Below are 26,385 nucleotides of genomic sequence, written 5' to 3'. Positions count from 1 at the left end.
GGAAGTAGGAAACGAGATGCTAAAAGCAGTAGATGTATTTTGTATCTAGGTGGCAAAATAATTGATTATAGTTGAAGTAGGGGCAATATAAAACAGTATACTGGTAACACCGAGAAAATCATTTCTGAAAAAGAGGAATTTGCTAACATCCAATTTAATGTAAGTGCTAGGAATTCCTTTCTGAAGTTATTTGTCTGGAGAGTAGCCTCGTATGGAAGTGAAACTTGGATGATAGGCAATTCAGACAAGAAGAAAATAGATTTGTTTTAAAATGTGGTGCTACAGAAGAATGCTCAAGATTAGATGAGCAGATCAAATAACAAATGAACTGGCGAGAAAAGAAGTACAGGACACATCCTTAGGCATCAAGGAATTGTTGATTTGGTAATGGAAGAAAGAGTGTGGGATAAAAATTGTAAACAGAGACCAAAGCTTAAATTTAGTATTCTGGTGCAAGTGGATGTAGCTATGCAGAGATGAAATGGTTTTTGCAGGATAGGCTAGCATGGAGAGCTGCATCAAACCAGTCTTCAAACTGAAGACCACAACAACAATGGTTCAGAAGATGAAGCCAGTTTATGAACACGTTATGTTGTATAACACTTCATTTGGATTATATTAGCAAGGTTCAGTGTTGATATGAATTAGCATGGTACACACTTGAGAACATTGCTAAGTCAGCCATCAACTAAATTATCATGCTTCTGCCGCAGATATTAATCATACATTGCAGATATACAGTATTAATTCTTAAATGTTTTGCGTTGTAAAGGTGGACCAAAATAAGTGAAAGAAACTTCTCAGGCCTCAAGAAACTTCTCCCAAAGCCAAAAAACACTGAAACATTTAGATGTCTGTAAAATCAACACAAAGAAACAATATAATTCTCAGCACTTCACAATCTTGAACGCAGAATGCTGCTCACCACAGTGGTCTACAACAGAATGAGAACAGCATGTGGGATATTCAGGAGGTGGGGAAAAAAAGGGTGTTGTCACAATTATGTTTATAGAGAATAAATGGGTGGACAACTGATAAACGACGGCTGCCTAGGTGGCAAAGCCAATTTGACAATGAACACAACCCAAAGAAGGCAGTGGCATTACATCTGTGTTTCAGAAATTTGCTAAGCATGATGAATACATACATATTACAGATCACTGGCGAAGGATATTGGAAGCTTTTTGTGCATACAAAAGTTTCAATAGTTCCCAGGTTTTCGAGACATTGTTCTTCAACACTAACGAAATTATCGACACAGAGAGTGGAGGAGATATACCATTCACATTGTCTGCTCAGCCCCGAACCCGTTGGCTGTACCACTATAGTCATTTACTAGGCATAATCATTTTGGAGGTGTATTCTTGCCATCCTCAAATTTCTGAGCCATGATGCAACTTGCCATTTTGTTCTTTAACAAACATGGCCAAACATGAACGAAATGATAAAGGAGTAGGAGTAGGAGTAGGAGTAGGGGTGGGGGTGGGGGTGGGGGGAGGTTTGGGAAGAATAAGACTAAGAAGAAAGGGTTGACCTGGAACTGAACTCCAGCCTTTTGCAACCACAGCCCTGTATGTGGATGCTGAGTTAGTGAGAAACAGTTCAGTCATAAATTACCCAATAAACAAGACACTGTTCATTGAGTTTTATGTACTTATTATTTATGTTTATCAATGCACGTGACCTTCTCATAGCAATTTAAGAACATTTGATAGTTAAAAATTTAAGATGAATTGGGTAGCTACTGCTATTCAAGCCTAGAGAGCATTTCTGTAATAGGTTCAATCATTACTAGCTGCCTCTGAATACTGTATAGTTAATGGTTTACAATAATTAGTTCAAATTTCTCTTTCTCAGCCTGCCACTAAATGTCTATGAAATGCCTTTAAGATTTTTCACATTAACGATGAGTTATCTACAAGAGCTTCTATGGGAGCAATTATTATTTGCAATCATTAATTACACTGCCAACATTCTCCTTAACCTTACCTTACAAATCGCTAGAAACATTTCGAACTTCAGCAGTCTGAGAATGTCAACAACAACTTCCTTATTATTTACTGCTTTCCATATTACATTCGTGCAAAACGAAATTTTTCTTTTCAGTGTCACTATGATTAAAGACTACAACTGAACATGGTCTGTGAAATGTTTTAGTCAAAGGTGATCCTAGTTTACAATGAAATAATCTTAGATTAACATTTGTACAACACATATTTACAAGTTAAGGTTGATCCAGGTTCCTTTTCTGTGCTATTGCTTTATACAATATGACCCTAGAAGGATTTCTAATGTGGTGGTTTCAAAGAGTAAAGAAATGAAATAAATGTAGATGAAATCATTTTTAAGACATACAATAATACAGGGGTGTTGCAGAACTTTGCTATAATACCTTGTATTGTATGCTGTAAAATGCAGGGTGAAAGCCATATCCCGACCATTCTATGGTTTCCTAAATCATTTTGGTGTTTGCCAGAGTAGTGCAGGCTGTGAATAATTTGTTGTATTCTTCAGTTTTACTAGCTATGTAGAAGTTACCTATGCTACTGACCATTCTCTAAGGTCAATGTCAGTAAAATTGAGCAGCAGCACTCAGGTAAACCTGTTATATATTTACTGCACATCTAAAGAAAATGTGACATACATTCCTTTTCAAGAGAAACTCTTTTAAAAATAGATTTATAGTTGATGTACAGGTGTTTCATTCAGTTACTAATGAGTTATATTTTCTGTACACTGAACACACCTATTTAATTTCAAAGCCTCCTTTTTGTATCTCTATACTGAATTCACCTGAAGTGGTAATGTTACAGTTATCAAGCTTCTGACGCTGTTGTTCTGAGAAAAACACAGTACTAAACGACTTGTGCTGGCTACAGACTAAATGTATCTAGATGGTACAATGTTTAACTTTCTATGCAGGTTGACATTTTTAATCCTAGGTCATAATTTTCCTGTTTCAGCATCCCAAAAATTCAGAAGATAAAATACTATTGGATGTTTGGTTCATTTCATATAATGAACACAGGTACAGAAGAGTGGTGGCTTATTTCCAGTCCAAAAAATTTCTGATCATATCACTGTTCTTGCATCAACTATGTTTCTGTATTTAGGTCATGATAGATTGTACATCCAAATGCTAATAGAAGCAACATATTATTTCTTCCAACATACTTCTTTTGAAACAACCACAATGCGAAAATAAGATAAAATTGTGCTCGTACAGTGGCTCACCAGCAGGCATTCTCCCCACACCATGTGTGAATGGAACAGGAAAGGGCGGAAAAGACTGTGGTATCAGGAGTATCGTAAGGCAGTTTGTCAAGTATAGATGTAGATGTACAGTAATTTTTGTCAGTTTATATTTCTTTCCTGTGAATGGCGTTAGCTCAACAAAATGCTTTGTGTTTAGCCATTCAGACATGGTTGTTCGTCTGCACCAAAGTAAAGCAACATTTTTCCACTTCATTTTCAGCATTTCTGTTAACAGAAGCTACCTAATATTCCCATAAGCCTCTGTCTACATTTACATCTGCATTTATACTCCACAAGCGACCCAACGGTGTGCGGCGGAGGGCACTTTACGTGCCACTCTCATTACCTCCCTTTCCTATTCCAGTCGCGTATGGTTCGTGGGATGAACGACTGCCGGAAAGCCTCCATGCGCACTCGAATCTCTCTAATTTTACATTCGTGATCTCCTCGAGAGGTATAAGTAAGGGGAAGCAATATATTCGATACACACCCTCTCAAAACCTGGACAGCAAGCTACACTGTGATGCAGAGCGCCTCTCTTGCAGAATCTGCCACTTGAGTTTGCTAAACATCTCTGTAACACTGTCACGATTATCAAATAATCCTGTGACAAAACGCGCTGCTCTTCTTTGGATCTTCTCTATCTCCTCTGTCAACCTGACCTGGTACGCATCCCACACTGATGAGTAATACTCAAGTATAAGTCGAACGAGTGTCTTGTAAGCCACCTCCTTTGTTGATGGACTAAATTTTCTAAGGACTCTCCCAATGAAACTCAACCTGGCACTCGCCTTACCAACAATTAATTTTATATGATCATTCCACTCCAGATCGTTCTGTATGCATACTCCCAGATATTTTACATAAGTAACTGTTACCAGTGCTTGTTCCGCTATCATATAATCATACAATAAAGGATCCTTCTTTCTATGTGCTCGCAATACACTACTTTTGTCTATGTTAAGGGTCAGTTGCCACGCACTGCACCAAGTGCCTATCCACTGCAGATCTTCCTGCATTTCGCTGCAATTTTCTAATGCTGCAACTTCTCTGTATACTACAATATCATCTGCGAAAAGCCGCATGGAACTCCCCACACTATCTATTAAGTCATTCATATATATTGTGAAAAGCAATGGTCCCATAACACTTCCCTGTGGCACGCCAGAGGTTGCTTTAACATCTGTAGACGTCTCTCCATTGAGAACAAAATGCTGTGTTCCGTTTGCTAAAAACTCTTCACTCCAGCCACACAGCTGGTCTGATATTCTGTAGGCTCTTACTCTGTTTATCAGGCGACAGTGCGGAACCGTATTGAACGCCTTCCAGAAGTCAAGGAAAACGGCATCTACCTGGGAGCCTGTATCTAATACTTCCTGGGTCTCATAAACAAATAAAGTGAGTTGGGTGTCACACAATCACTGTTTCCGGAATCCATGTTGATTCCTACAGAGTAGATCCTGGGTTTCCAGAAATGACATGATATACGAGCAAAAAACATGTTCTAAATTTCTACACCAGATCGACGTCAGAGATACAGGCCTATAGTTTTGCTCATCTGCTCAACAACCCTTCTTGAAAACTGGCACTACCTGTGCTCTTTTCCAATCATTTGGAACCTTCCATTCCTCTAGAGACTTGCGGTACATGGTTGTTAGAAGGGGGGCAGGTTCTTTCGTGTACTCTGTGTAGAATCGAATTGGTATCCTGTCAGGTCCAGTGGACGATCCTCTGTTGAGTGATTTCAGTTGCTTTTCTATTCCTTGGACACTTATTTCGATGTCAGCCATTTTTTCGTTTGTGCGAGGATTTAGAGAAGGAACTGCAGTGCGGTCTTCCTCTGTGAAACAGCTTTGGAAAAAGGTGTTTAGTATTTCAGCTTTACGCATGTCATCCTCTGTTTCAATGCCATTATCATCCCAGAGTGTCTGGATATGCTGTTTCGATCCACTTACTGATTTAACGTAAGACCAGAACTTCCTAGGATTTTCTGTCAAGTCGGTACATAGGATTTTACTTTTGAATTCACTCCTCACGCTAACTTTGACATTGTTTAGCTTCTGTTTGTCTGAGAGGTTTTGGCTGCGTTTAAATTTGCAGTGAAGCTATCTTTACTTTCGCAGTAGTTTCCCAACTTTGTTGTTGAACCACAGTGGGTTTTTCTCGTCCCTCACAGTTTTACTCGACACGTACCTGTCTAAAACACATTTTACGATTGCCTTGAACGTTTTTCATAAACACTCAACAGTGTCAGTGTCGGAACAGAAATTTTCGTTTTGATCTGTTAGGTAGTCTGAAATCTGCCTCCTATTACTCTTCCTAAACAGATAAACCTTCCACCCTTTTTTTATATTCCTATTTACTTCCATATTCAGGGATGCTGCAACAGCATTATGATCACTGATTCCCTGTTCTGCACTTACAGAGTCGAAAAGTTCGAGTCTGTTTGTTATCAGTAGGTCCAAGATGTTATCTCCACGAGTTGGTTCTCTGTTTAATTGCTTGAGGTAATTTTCGGATGGTGCACTCAGTATAATGTCACTCGATGCTCTGTCCCTACCACCCGTCCTAAACATCTGAGTGTCCCAGTCTATATCTGGTAAATTGAAATCTCCACCTAAGACTATAACATGCAGAGGAAATTTATGTGAAATGTATTCCATATTTTCTCTCAGTTGTTCTGCCACTTATGCTGCTGAGTTGGGAGGTTGGTAAAAGAAGCCAATTATTAACCTAGCTCGGTCCACCCATAATAATTCACAGGAACTATCCACTTATATTTAACTACAGGACAAACTACTACTAACAGCGACAAACACGCCACCACCGGTTGCATGCAATCTACCCTTTCTAAACACTGTCTGTCATTGTCTTTAGAACTGGAAAACAATAAAAACGTTGACCACTTCACGGATGATCTCCATGAGCATTTTCCACACAGAAAAGGTGTAGTAATATTCATTTTCATAAACATCCACTAGTATAATTTTATACAATATAGTCAATATATAGTTTTATATAACTCAGCATTACTATCTACATCACATATACTGATATTTCATCCTTGACAGCATCCTTCAAACTGCTAGACATAATAATTCTTTTCTTGAGACTTCACACCTTTCTGACAAAGACGTTCATGAAGTTTGAACATGGATCCCTCCTGCAAACTGATGAAGAAATGTAACCAACTGCTAACAGATAATGCAACAACACACTTATTGGATGTATCATATTTGGGGAACAGCAGGTGTGTAGCTCGCCACATTGATACTCATGGTTTGCGCATGTGACAGCAACATTAATGTTCTCCAAATAATTAGACATTAAATCAGATAGAGTCAGTAGAATTTAAAGATTGTTTGTTGATGACAGTTGGCTTTATGAAAATAATGTTATGGCTGATTGTAAAAAACTACAGACAGTATTTTTATTGGATTACTGAACAGTGAGAAACAAAAACAAAAGAATGGACCTGATAGTCTCAGATTAAAACATTTGTGGGGAAATTCTGCAGATTGACACACTGTGTACCAAGGGGTAAAGCTACAACACAATATGAAATGGAATGAACAAAAGAAATTAGTAGTACCAAAGGCACATAAAAAGTTTACAACTGCCGAGAGAATTCCGGAAAAAGTACAGTGCATGTGTTAAGCAACCCACATACAAGATGAGTGCAACCTTATAGATTTGGGAATTTTATCAAGTTACCCAAACAGAAGCAACAAAATTAAAAGATTCTTTGCCAGGATTGGAAGAAATTATTATTGTTCATACAACTGGGTAAGAGAAATGCCCTTGGGTACTGCCTGCATCACATATCTCTTGTACAGATCATGAGAATAAGTTAACAGACACTGTAGTACAGAGGCTGACAGTCAGCCATCTTCCTCTGATTCACTATAGAAACAGCCTAGGACAGGAAGTAACTAATAATAACATGAAATGAACTGTGCTACATACGGTAAGTTGTAGAGTATGTGGACAAATATTAAAATGTTGTCTCAAATAAATTTACAAAAGTTATCTTATTAAATAAAAGTTGTAAGAAAGTTCTTGGAGAATGTAAATATCTTTGGATTAAGGGAGACCACTCACCGAAAAGCAGAACCATTAAGTTGTTGATAGGCACACACAAGAGAAGGAAAATTTGCTAGCTTTCAGAGTTATCCTTTGATGAGCTAAAGTAAAACACACACACAGTGCCAATGTTTCATTTCTTGGCAGGTGGAATGGTTGTAGGGGGGGGGTGGTGAGGGTGGGGGGGGTGGGGGAGTAGTGTTGGGTGAGGTAGGGTGGGTAGAGGGAGAGGAAGAGGGAGATGGAAGGCAAGGAGAGGGACTAGGGGGTGGGTGGCTAGTGGCTCAGAGGAAGGCACTCAGTTTACTGGCCAGGAACGCAGGTGGGAGGGATGGCACGTATATGAAACAAGCATGTAATGCACAATTGTTAGGACTGGTGGGGAGTGGCACACAATGAAGGTGATGTGGGAACGTGAACTGGGAGGAGGTGACAGGATGGAGGAAGGGGAAACTGTTGAGAGGAGGGCGTAGGGAAGGTGGGTTACCTGAGATTGAAGCCAGGTAGGAGCAGAGGGTGTATTGTAAGGATACCTCTCATCTGTGTAGTTCAGAGAAGCTGGTGGTGAAGGAGCCACATGGCCTGGTTTGTGAAGCAGCATTTGAAATTAAGCATGATAGGCTCAGCTGTGTGTTGTGCCACTAGGTGGTCAGCTTTGTTGTTGACAACAATTTGGCAATGGCCATTTATTCTGGTGGTTAGCTAGTTTGTATAGCTACCAGTCTCTACAATCTTGCATTACATGCCTAGTCCATATACTTGCCATCCCTCCTGCACTCCTAGCTGGCAAATCGACTGCCTCCTGAAAAGCCACTAGTCACTCACACCCAGTCCCTCTCCTTGCTTCCCAGCTCCCTCTCCGCCTGCCCACTCCACCTGACACTACCCCCACCAACCAGTCCAACTGTAGACAAATAAAACAATGGCACCATTAGTCCAGGTAGCACCAAGTATGGGGCAGAGAGAGAGAGAGAGAGAGAGAGAGAGAGAGAGAGAGAGAGAGAGAGAGAGAGAGAGAGAGAGAGGGAGAGGGAGAGGGAGAGGGAGAGGGAGAGGGAGAGGGGGGGGGAGGGGGGGGAGGGAGGGAGGGAGGGAGGGAGGGAGGGAGGGAGGGAGGGAGGGGGAGATTGTTAGTCAAACTATACCTCCAAAAGCTAGCAAGGTTTTTTTTTCTGTTGTTGGTGCCTATCGGAAACTCAATGTGCTGGATTTTCAGTGATTGGTCTCCTTTAGTCCAAAAGGATTTATCTTAACAGAAAGATAAAAAACTATCTACTACATGCTAAAATTGAGGTTGTGTGATGATTCCATCATAACATAATAATGAAACAGACCTGGTTTTTGGATAGTGTTGTATCTGTCCAGTAAACAACAACTGATCTAGAAGATAGAACAATAGCCATAAGCCCAACAGGAGGAACAAGTGGAGTGAGTGGTTCTGGCGCCATCTCTTCTCTTGTTCGCACAGATGTGTAAACAGGTCGACCATCTCCCATTTCATTGTAGGCTCTTAGGCTAATTACATACTCTGAGTTTGGGGCTGAAAAAAGAAACTACAATACAGGCAATAATCTACAACAGAAATGGTATATGACAGTACTGAACAAAATACAATAAACCTACCTAGTTGTTCTATAACATAGTATCGTTGTTTGCCATCTAGAAGCTGTGTATATGCATCTGGGATTCCTTTTCCCCAGCCAATGGTATAACCACGTACCATAATATTCTGGTTACGTGGAGGGTTCCATGAGACAGTAATGCTATCTGTCATTGGTCTTGCTGTTGAAACAAAGAAATAATAGATAAAAGCTTTTTCCACTCGTTTAGAATAACATGATTTGTAATAACAGACACCATTTAAATTGTAAGGAATGTTTTATATAATACTTAATGGCTATTTCACAGAATTGTCCTGAAATTCAAAGAGCAGCCACTGTGTACCCAATCACAGCACTGATACATGAGCTAAAACCTCCACATTAAATATAGAAACAAAATTTTGGACACTGTTTGGGTGTATTTCTTCCTTACACAAACAAACATCTTCAACATGTGTGCACTCTATTTAATTTACTTCAGTTTTACTACTACAATTGTTTAACAAAGAGTCCATGGAATTGCAGGATATTATAAATTATAATCTAGGGTAACAATATTAATTGTACAAAAATTACACACTGGACAAAGAAATGAAAATATATGGAAGTAATTCCTGTATGGTAAACATAATATATGAAAACCAAAGGTCATTATCTTAATAAACACTGTGACGACCACTAACGGCTCCAACCCTGCAGCGATTTACAAGAGGCCTAGCTGCTCATATGCAGTAATAACAAATAAAAATTAAATAAAAAGTAGCATTCAGCATAAGGACCTACTTTAACAATATCTTTGACATCAGAGTAAAAAAGTAGACACTAAAATAATAAAGAGCACTAAACATTCACTACAATAAAAACTTAAGAAAAACAATTTGTACACAATTTATCACCAATACTTTCAATAGCTAAAATACATTTAATACCAGTAGCCATTTATTTGATGTAATGACTTCTATGAAAGTAATTAAGGAAAAGATATATTACATTCAGTCACAGCAGACACTTTTTACACAACTATTAAATACTTTTCCTTGAAGCATACACAGACCCAAAGATTTGGATGCGTTAGATACAGGGTGCATCCGGAAAGTAATATGTTGCATTTTTTGGGTGATGTGACTATACAACACAGAGTGGTTGGAATTGTTGGGGAAGGGACCCCCAGCAGTAGGTTACTTAGGTTACTTAACTGCCTCCATGCTCTTGGAAGGTTAGGATGGCTTCTTATGTGAACCTCTACATAGTGGCCGCATCAAACGTATGATGGGAGAAAACTTTAGAGCAACGCTATGCAATTAAGTTTTGTGTGAAGCTCAAGAAGATGGTGCAGGTAGCTTTTCGAATGTTTAAGGAAGCCTTCGGGGATGACTGCCTTTCCAGACTGCAGTCGAACAAGTGGCACAAAATGTTTAGAGGAGGTCAGGAGCAGGTCACTGACAAGGCCAGCACAGGACACTCGTGAACATCGTGAACAGATGACCATGTGACTCGTGTGCACCAGTTACTGAATTCACACTGTGAAATGAGTGTTCACCTGATGTCAGAATTAATGGACTTGACAAAAACAATTCTTCATGAGATTGTATCAGATGACTGGGCGATGCAGAAGATTTGTGCATTGTGAAAACTGCACAACGACAACATGCTGGCTCATACCACATTTGTTGTCATGGCCTACCTGATCCATATCGGTGTGAATACAGTGCCACAGCTGCCCTATAGTCTGAACATGGCTCTAATGGAATTTTCTTTTTTGTTTACTCATTTCAATGAATTTTAAGTTATTAAACCTATCTCAGCAATACTTGCTGTTACTTTCCAGACAAACCTTGTATAAGAGGTAGATGCATAGCTAACAAATTTTCAGCATGCATCATGACTAATAAGAGACATATGCGCCACACAGTGTGTACTTTGAATAAAAATGATTAAAGGCTATAAGGCTATGCCAACCAAGTGAGAGGGGGGAGATAGGAGAAAGAAAGAGGAAAAGGAAGGAAGGAAGAGAATCTTCATAATAATATAATCTATGAGTGGCATCAAGAACAAAATAAGATTATTAAAACAAAACCATGTTTTCATTTCTGAGAACATTAACATTGGCAGAGAGAATAACAGTGAATAGAGAAAGAAAAATAAGGAAGAAAAGGCTAATAGTGTGGTGTCACCGCCAGACACCACACTTGCTAGGTGGTAGCCTTTAAATCGGCCGCAGTCCATTAGTATACGTTGGACCCGCATGTCGCCACTGTCAGTGATAGCAGACCGAGCGCCACCACACGGCAGGTCTAGAGAGACGTACTAGCACTTGCCCCAGTTGTACAGCCGACTTTGCTAGCGACGCCACACTGACAAATACGCTCTCATTTGCCGAGACGATAGTTAGCATAGCCTTCAGCTAAGTCAATTGCTACGACCTAGCAAGGCGCCGTATTCAGTTGATATTTATTATATGAAGCATGTATCATCAAGAGTGATGTTCTACAATTATGGATTAAAGTTAAGTATTCCAGAAGCTACATACTTTTCTTTATAGCATTCATTACGTATCCTGTTTCAGACCTCACGCCAGCCTGCGTGAGTTTAAGCGCGTGCTTTTCGGCTTCCTCTCATTGTGTCTAGGCTGTCTTGTCTAGACACAACAAATAGTAGTAATGCATACAAGATACTGAGAAAGTAGAATAAGCGAAGAATGTCATTCTGAACTTAAAAAGTTATCACTGAGCATGAAATCAAATAGGTTTCCAGAGAAAGTTCCATATCCACAGTTGTTTACAATATAGATTACCACGAGTGTTTGTAGATGGTGCTTTTATCTACAGATGGTGGAATCCTAAGAAAATTCTTGTGAAATTCATGACGATTCGAAATCAATAGTTTGTGCAATGACTAAGAGGTGTCACTTACTATTAATGAATACAAAAATAAAGTGGTTTTTGTTTTCACTATTGTTATGTTAAAAACACTTTCTGACATACAAATACAAATAACTCTTGGTTTAAACAATTTTTGGTTCCATTCACACTTTTGTGTTTTCCTTTCCTCACATATGTGCCATGAAGGAGCTGTGCATAGTTGTTCTATAAAGTTCATACACAGTATTCTATGTAAATGCAAGCACATGCATTCAGTATTTTCAAAAATGTGGATATACTCTGTGCATTTGCTATCTGTAGCATTGCAAACTGCTGCAGTGCACTCTTCCGTCATCTTAAGTTGAAAAGTGTCTAGCAATCATACAAACAGTGCTTTATTTAGTTGCAACAATGGCCCTTATACAACGTGGAGATACTAATAAGCATTCTGGAATTAATAAATAGCAGCAGATACAAAAAATGATGTAATATACAGCTAGTTTGCACTCACTGAGAACTATAAGATGAGAGGTCTTCGAATCTATTTTTAGTGGTGATACGAACCTTTGAGTCCCACAGGTGTGTCCGGTACTTGTGATTCATCCAGATCATTCTCAAATGTCTCAGTAGTGTGCCACTCAGTTGGTGGACTTGAACCATTTACGTTAAGAGCCCAAAGTCGCACCTGATATACAGACCGCCTGTCAAGATTTATTAGTGCATAGAGTCGCCTGTCACCAGGTGTTGTGACAGTGTCACCACGTTTGCGGTCTTTTTTACGATATCTCAACTTGTAACCTGTGATTATTCCATTCTGACTCTCTCTGGGAGGTGGTTCCCATCGTACAATAACACTCTGCAAAACAGAGAAAGGTCATAACATTGATTAGCAAATGTGGCAGGAAGCCCATCAGCTTGTATCTATATGATTTTTCTAAGAAGAAGAAGAAGAAGAAGAAGAAGAAGAAGAAGAAGAAGAAAACAACTACTTTCTAATACTATAAATCAGCAGATTTAGGAAAAGAAAAGAAAGAGAAATCCTTTTGGAACACGCCCCCACCCCTCAATGCAGACACAAACTATTTAGCAATGATTATTGCTACACAAGGTAATTAGTTTACAACCTAACTAATGTCAGCATCTTAACTGCTGCAATAGGTTGCTGTATTTCACAAGGGATAACTTAATAGCTTATCAAACTATGTTTCTGATTTGACTTAGCACCTTACAAAGACACTGAAAGAGTCATACAGCACTTTAAAGGCATTTATACCTACACCCTTATATAAAGTGTTAAAGCTCAGTTTAATGCAAAGATATTTCATCTTCCAGAAAGTTTCTTATTTTCTCCTGCCAACTTTGCTAACACAGAACACTCAGTTTTGTTTCATTTCTTCCTTTACTAAGATACATGCAAAAGCAACACTGTTGTATTAACCCAGCTTCACAACTTTATTACACAATGCTACCTATATTTGATGCGTTACCTACTGCAGCACACAGTACAAAAGAATGCTGACCAGTTACTTGTTTATGGATCCAAACATCAGATGGCACAAAATACAACAACATAGAAGCAAGAGCCGGAGGTGATACCGAGTCAGCAGTAACGTCCTGGGCCAGAGTAGTGTTGCAGATCCGTAGTGTAACTAACAGCAAAGTCCAAACAGCGAAGTGTATCTAAATTTTGCGTGCGACATGATATGATGGCACTGAATGTCGAGACAAATAATACTGACTGCAGGAGCCTAACACGGCATCTGAGTGGCAGTAGAGTTGGCCATGATGGAGCCAATTACAACCAGCAGCAGAACTTGCATCAAGGGTGCTTGGGAGTCCTGAAAGGAGAGAGGCAATGTCTCAAAAGAGCAAGTGGATGCCAAAGCAAGAGATAACAGGGGCAGCGTAACGAGCAGTGAGCCGATCCCACAAGTGGAATGTAACAGAGGGAAGAAAGGTTGACTCCACAACTAAGGGAGAGAAGAAAGTGATAAAAGCAGCGGACTAGGAGAGGACAAGACCTTATTGGCAACAGTCCTCGTTGATGGCAAAGGCTACAAAAGATTATTCGAGCCAATCAACGAAGGCAGATCACAGCTCTAAAGTGTAACTGAAAATGCAAAGTGTCTGAAGTCGTCGTGTCCATGTTTGGTAAAGGGCCACAGCCAGGTGGGCGAGCTGCTGAAGCAGAAGTGCAGCAGTGGGCCGTGGTGAAGGTCTGTCTGCCTGTTTCTGAATCAGTACCTCAGTCAGGAGCTCGTCAGTAAGTTTATGTCTTTCCATCTGCTGACCCATCAGCTGCGTCAGAACAGCTGCCAGGTGGTATGTAAATGGTGACTGGAAAGGAGGGGAAACAAAAATGTACTGATTGCCATACAAAACATAGAAGACCAAGTTCCACTTTTCATAGAAACTTTCAAAGTCCAGGTGCCACTGCACTAAGGAATTCAAGGTCCTAGCACACAATCAATGTTCACAGTTCTAAAAAGTGCACAAAAAATTGTCACAGGTTGGATGATAGAACACATGCAAAGTTCAAAGTGTCTGAAGCTGAGTCCGCACTCAGCAACTGTGAGGACCGTAGTCTGAAACACACAAAAGAGATGAAATCCCGAGAAGCATGAAGTCGGTACTGTGAAAAACATCGTAAAACCAATAATCCTCATCGTCAACTGCATCACACAATACAAAAGAATGCAGAACAGTTTCCTTTTTATGGAGCCAAATGCCAGACAGCACAGAATACAACAACAACAGGGAAGCAATAACTCAAGGCGATCCTTAACCAGTAACAACATTCTAGACCAGCATAGCATTGCAGATCTGTAGCGTAACCAAGAATAAAGTTCAAACAGTTAGTGTATCTGAACCTCACGCGCAATCCAGTACGATGGCAGTAATGTCAAGATGAAGAGTGACGACTCCAAAGATAGTCTTACAATGTATATTTATTGTAGCATCACCACTAAAGACAGTAATAACACAAATAATAGTCCCTGATCAGAGGTATATATATCTCAAAGTCTAAAATCAAACAATGGAAAATCCTGGATGGAATGTAACAATATCACGAGAAGGAAAGTTTCTACTCACCATATAGCAGAGATGCTGTGTCGCAGATAGGCACAACAAAAAGAGTTTCACACTTAAAGGTTTCGGCCAATGGCCTTTGTCAACAATAGACACTGTGTGTGTGTGTGTGTGAATTGTTGACAAAGGCCATTGACCAAAACCTGTAAGTGTGAAACTCTTTTTGTTGTGCCTATCTGCGACTCAGCATCTATGCTATATGGTGAGTAGCAACTTTCCTTCTCATAATATTGTTATAATACATGCAAATTATTTCGTGACTCAGCTGAGAAACTTGGATCTATGAGTTCGCAGTTGCCAACTGGTTCACAAAAGACAATACAATGCTAATTTTAAGTTGGTGGTGATCCACTTAAGAAGAAACCCCAAACAACAGTGCAGCAAGAAGAAAATTTGGTGTCACAAAAGTGAATGTGCACAGGTGGCACCAGATAAAGAATAAATTAAAGAAAACTGGTACAACAAGCCAAACTTTAAGGGGACTAAAGCACAGGAGGTTTCAAAGGTTTCGTGACTTGGAGGAAACATATGGTTCAATGCATGAAAGAGAAACACCATTAGGGCTTCTTAATTACTCAAGAAATTATCCAAATGAAGGCATTGGAGATAAAGAAGAATTTTCCAACTGGCATGTGTCTCAGAATTCAAAGCAAGTATTTGCTGGTGTGTGTGATGATGATTAAGAGAGCATGGCTTACATTACGACACAGAACTATGTTAGCTCGGTGACTTCCCATGGTGTATGACAAAAAACTCGTTACATATTAGTATCACATAATCGATTTTATGAAACAGCATGATTATTTGCTAGGTCATATGGGCAATGCCAATCGACACCTTCTTATTTTCATATGCTGTAAAATGTTACTGTTGATGTAAAGGGTATTAAAAGTGTTCTTATAAGGACTTATGGCAATGAAAAGGCCAGAATGAGAGTAATGCTGGGTGCATTAGTAGACTGAAGCCCCCCCCCCCCCCCCCCCCCCCCCCCCCCCCCCCCCAATATGCGATTCTTTGCAGAAAACCAATACCAGAAGAAAAACTGTCTTGACTTTAGATGTCAACAACAGAGATGGATGACAAATGACTTGATACTAGCCTAGTTGAGGTTCTTCCGAGCAAGGATACCACGCATTTTGTTGAACAGAAGAAAAATGTTGGTGCTAGATTTTGTCAAGGGACACCTCACCCAGGAAGTTAAGGATATGATAGCAAAGAACAACAAATGCCTGGTAATAATCACTGGTGCATGACCTCACAACTTCAAGTAATGGATGATGCTGTGAATAGACCTTACCTTTTCAGATTCAGCCACAACAGTGTTACAGTGAGTGGCTCCTACAAGGAGATTATGCCCTCCCTCCAGGGGGAAGTTACAGAAACCATGAATATCCATGCTGGGCCTATGGAACCTTACCACTGGGGGTAGGACCTCAAGTGAATCTATTATGAAAGGATTCAAAAAGTGCTGCATGTCCAATGCTAAGGATCACTCAGAAGATGACTTACTATCAGGGTTGCCACAAGTTTCTCCAAGTGAAATTCCCTGATTTCCAGATAAGTTTTAGCATTTTTTCCTGAAAAATTTTGAGATTCAAGGGTAAGTAAAGACATAAGTTCACAAAAAAATGTAAGGACTTTTGTATTTCTAAACGTATGAGCAAAAATCGTAAGTACTACCACCAACATCTTTTGTAATGAAGTGTTTTTACATGGAGAAAGCAAACCAAATGGTATATATGTTTCATTACAACCACTGATATTATTTTATTTCAATAGGGAAAACACATTTGGTAACAAAAATACACATTTTGTTGGAGCCGCAAGACAGATTTAAAATACATTCACAGCGTTCAGAAAAAAAACCTCAGAAAAAAGTAGGCCTCTTGAAAGCAACGTATAAGGTGGGGAAGAGTTTTGTAAATCAACACTATAGGTGACCGCCAATAAAATGTTGGTTCTACTATGTTCGTTATTGTCGGTTATTACCCACTGTGTTATGTGTATTATTCTATCAGTATTGTGTGATTTTTCTTTCAATGAATACATGGCACACAAACTACCAACGACAGCCACAATTTTCTTCTTCTTACCATCCATACTTTCTAATATAGCAACTCCTTTCAAAGTGCCAAAATGTACTAGAACAAATAAAATGTTTATAAAACACCACACTGTACAATGTACTTGTGCTGAGACAGTTGTAATTTCTGAAATCCATCGCCCGTGGTCTCTGGCCTGCTGAGGAGCACCACAGTCCTGGGTCCATGGATAAACCATGAAAATACACCGCATTATGCCACACACAGACAGACAAAGCCTGCGGGCAGATCGGTGAGACTAAATCCGACAGGCAGCGCTCTCACATTAGTGGGAAACTATGGGCTTAAGATTGGCAGGCCCAATCCGTTACAGATATCCACAGAAATGGCCTGTGGTTTTCGTCCATCATGGAGGTCCACTAGTGTAGCCAGCTATTCACATGTCACAGGCACCATGTTCATGAAATGAGACCACAATGATCACCCACTCAACAGGTAACTTGTGCAAATACTCTGAGAATCAATACTAATGAGGATAGGTTTGCTGAGCCACAGACAGGCACATAAAAAAGACAATCACATTATCACAACTAAATTTTTGGCCATAGCCTTTGTCAGAACACTAGAGCGCATACACATTCATGCAATCACTCAGACTCATGCACACATGACTGTTGTCTCCAGCCGCTGTGTCAACAATCTCTGAGAATCAGAACCAAACAAACCACTCCTCATGCCTCCCTGCCCCTCATCGGCAGTTGCTAGGCTAGCAGCAAGTAATGGTGGCAGCACTGACTGCAAGGTGAGGGGAGGGATGGGAAGGAGAGAAGCAGTAAGAATGAGGGAGTAGGTAAGCAGCACACATACTCAGCTGCACCCAGCCAACGGTGAGGCATAACATCTCAGCAAACAAACAATTTCCTGATTTTCAGAACTTGTGGTAACCCTGACTATGGGAGGAGTGTTAGGCAGGAAGAAATGTCAGTAGGTTTTCAAATGAAGATAGTGAGTGATACCAGTGATGAAGACGATGATTAAAACTACCAATAACACAGAGCTAGTGAGCAACACAGGGAGTGAAAATAAAAATTGAGGTAAACCTTCTTTTTCTTTATGTCTCCTTTATTATCAAAATCTAAACAATCAATAAATGGCAGAAGTTTAGACTAAGTATAATGCCAACTTTTCAGTGACATACTTTAGATCCATAAAACAGTTACTAATTTTGATTAGTAGGACTATGTTAAAAATAAAAATTTTCTCAAGAGGCCTCTTACAAAAAGGGCGTCATGTTATGTTTAGGGTAGTCTTATACTTAGGCAAATATGGTCTATGAATGATAAAAATATAGGTAAAAACATCTGAACTTGTTTTGTAGACTTTAAAAGTGAACCATATGAACACACACAGTGGATCATAGAGAATCAAGCTTCAGGTGTTTCTTCAATCCAAAATGTTCACCTTCAACGATAAAAACACCATTAAGGGGGTAGGACGTCAAATGGACCGACTTGGAGCAGTAAAGGCACCACAGGACATTTTAATTTCCACTCTCTATACTTTTACAAAAAAATTCATAAAACTTTGTCAGCATGACCAGGAAGGATTCAGAATTCACACTCATAGCAGTGGATGTTCGAAAACATAATGAAATAATTTTTTTTACATGTGAAATTTCATCATTTTTTTCCCTTACTAATGGCAGTATTTGTTGCTATAGGTACACTTTTCTTCATAAGTAAGAGAGATTCTTTGATGAATTGTGTACAGCATACAAAACATACTTAAAGGTGTATGAAACTCTAGAATTTTCAAAATCTATTAAAAACTGTGGTAAAAATTGAGGTAATTAACTATAAAATTTGTGTTTTTCCTAAACATGAAGTTTAAAATATAACAGTACATACGTTTGTTCATAAATTAAATAAATTATAGAGTTTCATACACCTGTGAGTATGGTATGTATGATGTGCTAAATTCATCGAAGAATCTGTCTAACTTATGAAGAAAGTGTACATATAGCAACAAATGCAGCCATTAGTAAGTTAAAAAATGATGAAATTACACACGTAAAAATTTTTTATTTTGTTATGTTTTCGAACTTCCACTGCAATGAGTGTGAATCCGGAACCCTTCCTGGTGATGCTGACAAAGTTTAATGAATTTATTTGTAAAAGTATAGACACTGGAAATTAAAATGTCCTGTGATGCCTCTCCTGCTCCAAGTCGGCTCGTTTGATGTCCTACCCCCCTTAACGCACTAATACATCACTGGACGATATGCCCCAGCATTAACAGGCATATATATTCTGGTTCACAGAAGAATTTTCGTGTTGAGGTCCTGTTTTCTATAGTTTTATTATCCAATCTCTCATTTCATACGTGTTAACCCGACACTACCCATGAAATATCATGACAATCTCAATGAGAAAGCAGAGGGGGAGCAGAGAGCGAGGGGGAGGGAAGATGGAGGAGGGTGGGAGGGGCGTGCTAGGGTGGGTGAGGTGGAATTGGGGCAGGAGAGGGAGTAGGGAGAGTGCATTGGAGAGGGGGGTAGGGAGAGTGCATTGGAGTGGGGGAGTGGAGAGGATAGGGGTAGGGAGGGTGACATGGAGTGCAGGATGGGAAGAGTGAGGAGGATAATGGGAGGGAGGGGAGAGAAGGTAGGGAGGGGAGGGTGAGGGGAGGGAAGCATAACCCACCTATGCCTATAGATATTGGCACTGTTAGCTGAGAAAAATCTTATCATCTTAGTGTAATCAAAACCGTCATAGTACAACAAACATATCATACAATATTATGAAAAGGAAAGTTGCTACTCACCATATAGCAGAAGACAGGCACAAGAAGAAGACTGTCACAAATAAAGCTTTCGGCCAGTAAGGCTTTCATCAAAAATAGACCCCACACACACACACACACACACACACACACACACACACACACACACAAAACTGCAGTCTCAGGCAACTGAGGCCACACAGCAAGCAACAGCACCAGTGCATGATGGGAGTGACGACTGGGTGAGGACAATGAGGAGGTTGGGGCAGGGAGGGGGAGGGACAGAATGGTGGGAGTGGCAGACAGTGAAGTGCTGCAGGTTACACAGAGAGCTGGCAAGAGGTAGAGGGGGGTGGGGGTGGGGAGGGGGGTAGCAGAAACGGAGAGAACTAAAACGACTCGGTGGGATGGTGGAATGAGGGCTGTGTAGTGCTGGAATGGAAATAGGGAAGGGGCTGGATGGGTGAGGACAATGACTAAAAGTTGTGGCCAGGAGGATTATGGGAACATAGAATATATTGCAGGGAAAGTTCGCACCTGTGCAGTTCAGAAAAGCTGATGGTGGTGGGAAGGATCCATATGGCACAGGCTGTGAAGCAGTCATTGAAATGTAGGATGTCATGTTTGGCAGCATGCTCGGCAACAGGGTGGTCCACTTATTACTTGGCCACAGTTTGTCTGTGGCCATTCATGTGGACAGACAGCCTGTTGGTTGTCATGCCCACATAGACTGCAGCTTAGCTTGTATATCACATGACTGGTTTCACAGGTAGCCCTGCCTTTGATGAGATAGGTGGTATTAGTGACCGGACTGGAGTAGGTGGTGACAGGAGGATGTATGGGACAGGTCTTGCATCTAGGCGTATGAGCCATGATGTAAGGGATTGGGAGCAGGGGTTATGTAAGGATGGACGAGTATATTGTATAGGTTCGGTGGAGGGCGGAAAAGCACTGTAGGAGGGGTGGGAAGGATAGTGGGCAGGACATTTCTGATTTCAGGGCAGGACTAGAGGTAGTCGAAGCCCAGGCGGAGGATGTAATTCAGTTGCTCCTGTTCTGGGTGGTACTGAGTTACGAGGAGAATACTCCTCTGTGGCTGGACAGCGGCACTTTGGGAGGTGGTTGGAGACTGGAAAGATAAGGCATGGGAGATTTGCTTTATGGGAGATTTGCTTTGTACAAGGTTTGGAGAATAATTAGTCTGTGAATGCTTTAATGAGACCCTCGGTATATTTCAAGAGGGACTGCTTGTCACTGCAGATGCGATGATCATGGGTGGCTAAGCTGCATGAAAGGGATTTCTTGGCAGGTGGCAGCAGTCATCTGTTTTTGATGAAGGCCTCATTGGCCAAAAGCTTTATTTGTGACAGTCGTTTTCTTGTGCCTATCTGTTACTCAGCATCTCTGCTATATGGTGAGTAGCAACTTTCCTTTTCATAATAATGTTATGTTCCATCCTGGTTTTTCCATTGTTTGAAATACATCATACAATGTCATGAAGTACATTTTGAGAAAGAGCACAGACTGTGTTTGGACACCAGATTTCATTTTCATAAAATACCACAAGAATTTTACAACTTTACAGTGGAAAACCGTCACTAACTACAATTTTGGACAAAATCAATCCATATCATTCATGAGTAGACCAATGAGAGTCCGTACAAACAGCCATACACTGTGGTGGTGGCAGTGACAGCATTATTATTATTATTATTATTATTTTATTATTATTATTGTTGTTGTTGTTGTTGTTGTTGTTAGTAGTAGTAGTAGTAGTAGTAGTAGTAGTTGTTGTTGTTGTTGTACCAGTTGTACTGCATTGGTTAGTAACACTGAGCAGAAAACACAAGACAAAGCTACCACAAGTAGTGAAGCTATAACATTTTTACAGTTCACTAGCAAATGCACACAACATAGCTGCTCTTCACAGAAATAACAATTAAATTTGAAATCAAAAAGTGGGTGAGAGAGAGAGAGAGAGAGAGAGAGAGAGAGAGAGAGAGAGAGAGAGAGAGAGAGAGAGAGAGAGAGAGAGAGAGACATACGGTAGAACTGCTTGCTTCCAGTGTGACGTTTTGGGGTGGCTCTGTTGGCACATCAGACAATGTCCTTGCTGTTTTCTCTTCTGTACTTGACCCTGGGCCATTCTGATTAACGGCAACAACCCAAACACTGTACTCGGTAAACTTATTGAGATCTGTCAGCTCATACTGCAAGTCTGGTGTAACAATGTGGTGCTCTTCTACCGAACCTTCCTGAAAGCATAACTGATTATGTCACAATAAATTTCATACATCATCTTATAAACATATTCATACATTATCCTATAGTAAAAGTGAGATATTTTTTTAGCTCTTGTGGTCTAAATCTACAGATACACTCTGCAAATCACTGGAGAGTCCTTGGTGGACTTTACAAATGCACTGCCCATACCCAGAACTCTTCTAACAAATTTAGGTCTTCCATTTGCTTTACATACTACTTATTTCATGTGTTCACCAATTTTGTATCTCTTCTTAGTATTAACCCTAAAATATTTAAATGATGTTATGTACTCTACGAGTTTTCCACTAATTCTGCAATTTGATACTCTTTCTTTGTCATGGGCATTACCTTGCACTTACCATGTGCAGGAGGGATAGTCTGACTTAACTATCACCACAAAAAATAAAGTAAGTTAGTTAGTTAGTTAGTTTGTTTGTTTGAAATCCTAGTAAATACTGAAATCTCTATGCTGAAGTGCTGCAGCACGTTGGGGGATGATGGTGGTGGTGGTGGTGGTGGTGGAGGGGGGGGGGGGGGGGGGATCGCCCACTGATACACTGGAGTACCATGCAGTAATTGGTTTCCAGCAGCAACAAAAATATAGCTGTATTAGACCATTTCAGATGAATTATTTAGTGTCAGTGGGTGAGAGATCTGGAGAGTGTGCTGGCCAGGGCAACAGTCATACTCTCTCTGTATCAATTTATGTCAGCACAACTTGCGCAACACACACCCTTACATTGTCTTGCTGAAAGATACTGTCATGGATATCTCAAAGATAAGGCACAACCTCCAGCCTAAACACGCCAGAAATGCAGCAGCTGTTGTACAAACAATCAGCCATGTGAACAACAGAGCTACGTGACTGTGTAATGCACCCAACACCAATGCATACCATCACACCAGGTGTTGAACCTGCATGATAATAACAAATGCAATATGGCATCATTTGTTCTCCTTAAGAGCCTCCAAACAAAGATATATCGACCGTGATGCTGTACATAACACTGGATCTAATGTGAAAACATGAAGAAGTGCCACTCCTGCTCATTGTTAGAGCATCTCTCTTGGCTGTTGTGTCAAGGGAAATCACAAAAATGGCCACTGTGTCGACTATCCATGACTCACTGTCACACTGTCCGTGTGTATATATTTCCTAATACAAACAAGCCCACTTCCTGACGCATAATCTCAGAAACAAACAATGTTCATCTATGATTTCTGAATGAGAAAACAACTGCACAATCTCTCCTTACATACAGAATGTAGATGGCATTACTCCCCGTCTAGTTTCTGGGGTTATGCTAAAACGCGTGTCAGTTGCATATTGAAGCACACATCATATTTCATGCCACTTTGATGGCTGTTATATGGCTCCTTCATGGTGTTGCGATTTTAATGGCCAGCAGGATTTTTTTTTAATAACAATTATTATCTTGACCAGTGTCACATACCTGAAAGTTCTTCTTGATGGGCTCTAAGGAACATGATTAAGGAAATCAAAAAATGACTTCTGAATAATGCTCATGACATATAATATTGACTCATGGCAATGACAGGAATTTAGACCACCAGGAAAGAAAAAATATCCTGTAGCAGAAATGGAGAGCTTGATCATATAAGGCCAAGCAGATGGCACACATAATGAGAAATCTATTTCCTTTGAAATGTTCACAATAGTAAGGAACTAGTTGCAGTGTCATAGTATTGCAGAAATGTTTATTGATCTTTAACTATGTACTTATGTTGCAACAAGTTTATTGAAAATCACACAACTCATTGGAAATGCTTGAGTAATTTAAAGTAGTCCACCATCAGGTAAAACACAACAACGAAAGAGGTATTGTGCAGTAGAAGAAGAAATTCAGATCAGTGTTGACTTAAATCCATCCTACTTTGAAGGCAAACACCCCTACCAAACATATCTGATAAGCAGTGGCAAACTAGGGGGAGGGGTGTACAGGGTGGAGTAGGGTGGAGTGAGGAGGAGTTGGGCAGGGGGAGGGGGAGGGGGAGGCAGGGCAGAGGTGGCAGCCCACTGAAGGCCTCTAGTCCTGTGGGGCCTCCAAATTTCGAGGGTCTTGATATCAGAAGCCCCCTCCAGGACCAGAACATATTTCATCAAATCCCAAACAAGGCCAAAACATGCAAATACACTTCTCGGGTTTGCTGATTGTATTGTATAATTCGTGCAATATTTTATCACTGCAATTGCTCAACATCATCAGGTGGTGGTAGCTGATGCTGTCACTGCCGCAAAGTGCAGCTGACAATAATCGCGAGTCCAAATCTATCATTCCAGGAGCAGGCAATAAGCATGCGCAGGAAGATGCTCGTAGTTGGGAGGAAAGCAGTGCTCCTAGTGCCCCCTGCTGGGAGCTGCAGGAAGGCCATCCGAGTGCATGTGCTATGGGCAATGACTGTGCTGTCAGACGCTTCTGTGGTTAAAGGCTGAATTAAATCTCAGTAGTTCATTGCGTTGCATGATGAATCGGAAGTTCTCATTTTCCCTGCTTTCCTTTAATGGCAGCCAATGCTGGATTCCAGGCAGTGCTTAGTTGAAAACCTGATTCCCTGTTGATAAGATTGTCCTCCGTACAGATATGTATGGCCTCCTTAACGACACAGTCCAGAAAGATGACGCTGAGTATAAAATTTCAGTCTTTTCGTAAAACATACAGTTTTTTGTGCCTGGACAATGCTCTGCTACTGCAGATTTATCAGGTTGCCCCAGGCATGTATGACGATGGTGTTCGATGCAATGCTTTTGCACGGTTTGGCATGTCTGCCCAATATAATATTTTCCACATTGGCATTTTCCTAAGGCCAAGGTCATCTTTGACTGAGCACAATAAATTCCTCAATCATGCTGGTGGCCGAAAAACACACTTAATGCCGTGCCTTTTGAGAATTCTTTTTTATTCTTCAAGACATGCCGCCAAAATAGGGCAGGAAATCTGTTGCAGTGGGTACCTCCGCATCTCCATTTACATCCCTGCTTCGAATTTGCTTAATACGGAATGCATCGCGTATCTGCCTATCGGAATAGCCATTCTGTTGGAATATCATTCTTGGGTGTTGTAGCTTACCAGGTAGACTCTCGGTATCTGAGACTGCATGTGCTCTATACACCAAAGAGCGTAATACGCTACACCGTTACGCACGGTGATGACAACTTGCAGCCTGCAAATATAGCTCCGTATGAGTTGTTTGCGATAGATGCTACGTCCCAGTGTACCGTCAGCTTTTCTTCTGACTACGATGTCCAGGAATGGTAAAACGCCATCCTTTTCCACTTCCATTGTGAATTGTATATTGGGATGGAGCGAGTTCAGATGCTGGAGAAACACACGTAATGTCTCTATCCCATGGGGCCACACCGCAAAAGTATCGTCTACATACCACCAGAAGCAGGAAGGTTTGAGACTTGCCGATTGCAGTGCTTTTTCCTCAAAGTCTTCCTCAAAAAAGGTGGCCACCATGGGAGATGGAGGACTTCCCATGGCAACACCATCCACTTGTTCAAAATAAGTTGAGGTAAGCACATGTTTATATAATGCCACAATGTCTTTCTCAAACTGGCTGCTGATAAGCTCAAACAAGTCCTCCAGAGGTAGTTTTTTGTGGAGTGGCCCCACAGAAGTTTGTTTATAAACAATTATGAAGCAAATAATGACAACACTAACAAATAATCAAAGGTAAATAATGAAGCATGTAATTTTAGGAACATGGTTGGCAAGAACAGTTCACTATATATATGTAGCATGTCACAGTCACATAATAAAAGTGCAGAAATACTGTGCATGGAATGGTTTCTGTGTTTCTCTGGCAACTGAACTCACTCCATGCCAATATACAATTCACAATGGAAGTGGAAAAGGATGGAATTTTACCATTCCTGGATGTCATAGTCAGAAGAAAATCAGATGGTACAGTGGGACCTAACATTTATCACAAATCAACTCATACAGAGCTATATTTGCAGGCCAGAAGTTGTCATCACCTTGTGCAACATGGTAGTGTCTTACGCTCTCTGCTGCATAGAGCACATGTGATCTCAGATGCTGAGAGTCTACCTGGTGAACTACAACACCTAAGAACGGTATACGAGGCTGAGTCAAATGAAAACCTTAAATATTTTTTAAAATATTATGTATTGTGCAGAAGTGGTACACAGCTGTATCACTTTTCAACACAATCTCCCCCACACTCAATGCAAGTCCTCCAGTGCTTACAAAGTGCATACATTCCTTTAGAAAAAAATTCTTTTGGTAGTCCGCACAACCACTCATGCACCGCATGGCGTACCTCTTCATCAGAACGGAACTTCTTTCCTCCCATTGCGTCTTTGAGTGGTACAAACATATGGAAATCACTTGGGGCAAGGTCTGTTGAGTGTGGTGGATG

At 40.5% G+C, this 26,385-nt stretch overlaps 1 protein-coding gene across 1 annotated transcript in view; it reads right to left on the bottom strand.

Moving 5' to 3' along the window:
* Positions 1-26,385, bottom strand: part of LOC124721776 (neogenin) — a 236,504-nt gene that overhangs the window by 113,841 nt on the left and 96,278 nt on the right. Inside the window, exons 11-14 of the mRNA XM_047246889.1 lie at positions 21,759-21,968; positions 12,365-12,656; positions 8,962-9,120; positions 8,673-8,878 (exon numbers count right to left, since the gene is read on the bottom strand). Of these exons, the coding sequence (XP_047102845.1) occupies positions 8,673-8,878; positions 8,962-9,120; positions 12,365-12,656; positions 21,759-21,968 (867 nt within the window). The remainder of the gene's footprint in view (positions 1-8,672; positions 8,879-8,961; positions 9,121-12,364; positions 12,657-21,758; positions 21,969-26,385) is intronic.

This window comes from Schistocerca piceifrons, chromosome X (assembly GCF_021461385.2).
Source record: "Schistocerca piceifrons isolate TAMUIC-IGC-003096 chromosome X, iqSchPice1.1, whole genome shotgun sequence".
Lineage (NCBI taxonomy): Eukaryota > Metazoa > Arthropoda > Insecta > Orthoptera > Acrididae > Schistocerca > Schistocerca piceifrons.
Note: the sequence above shows the minus strand (reverse complement) of the source record. Positions and strands in the feature narration are given on the sequence as shown.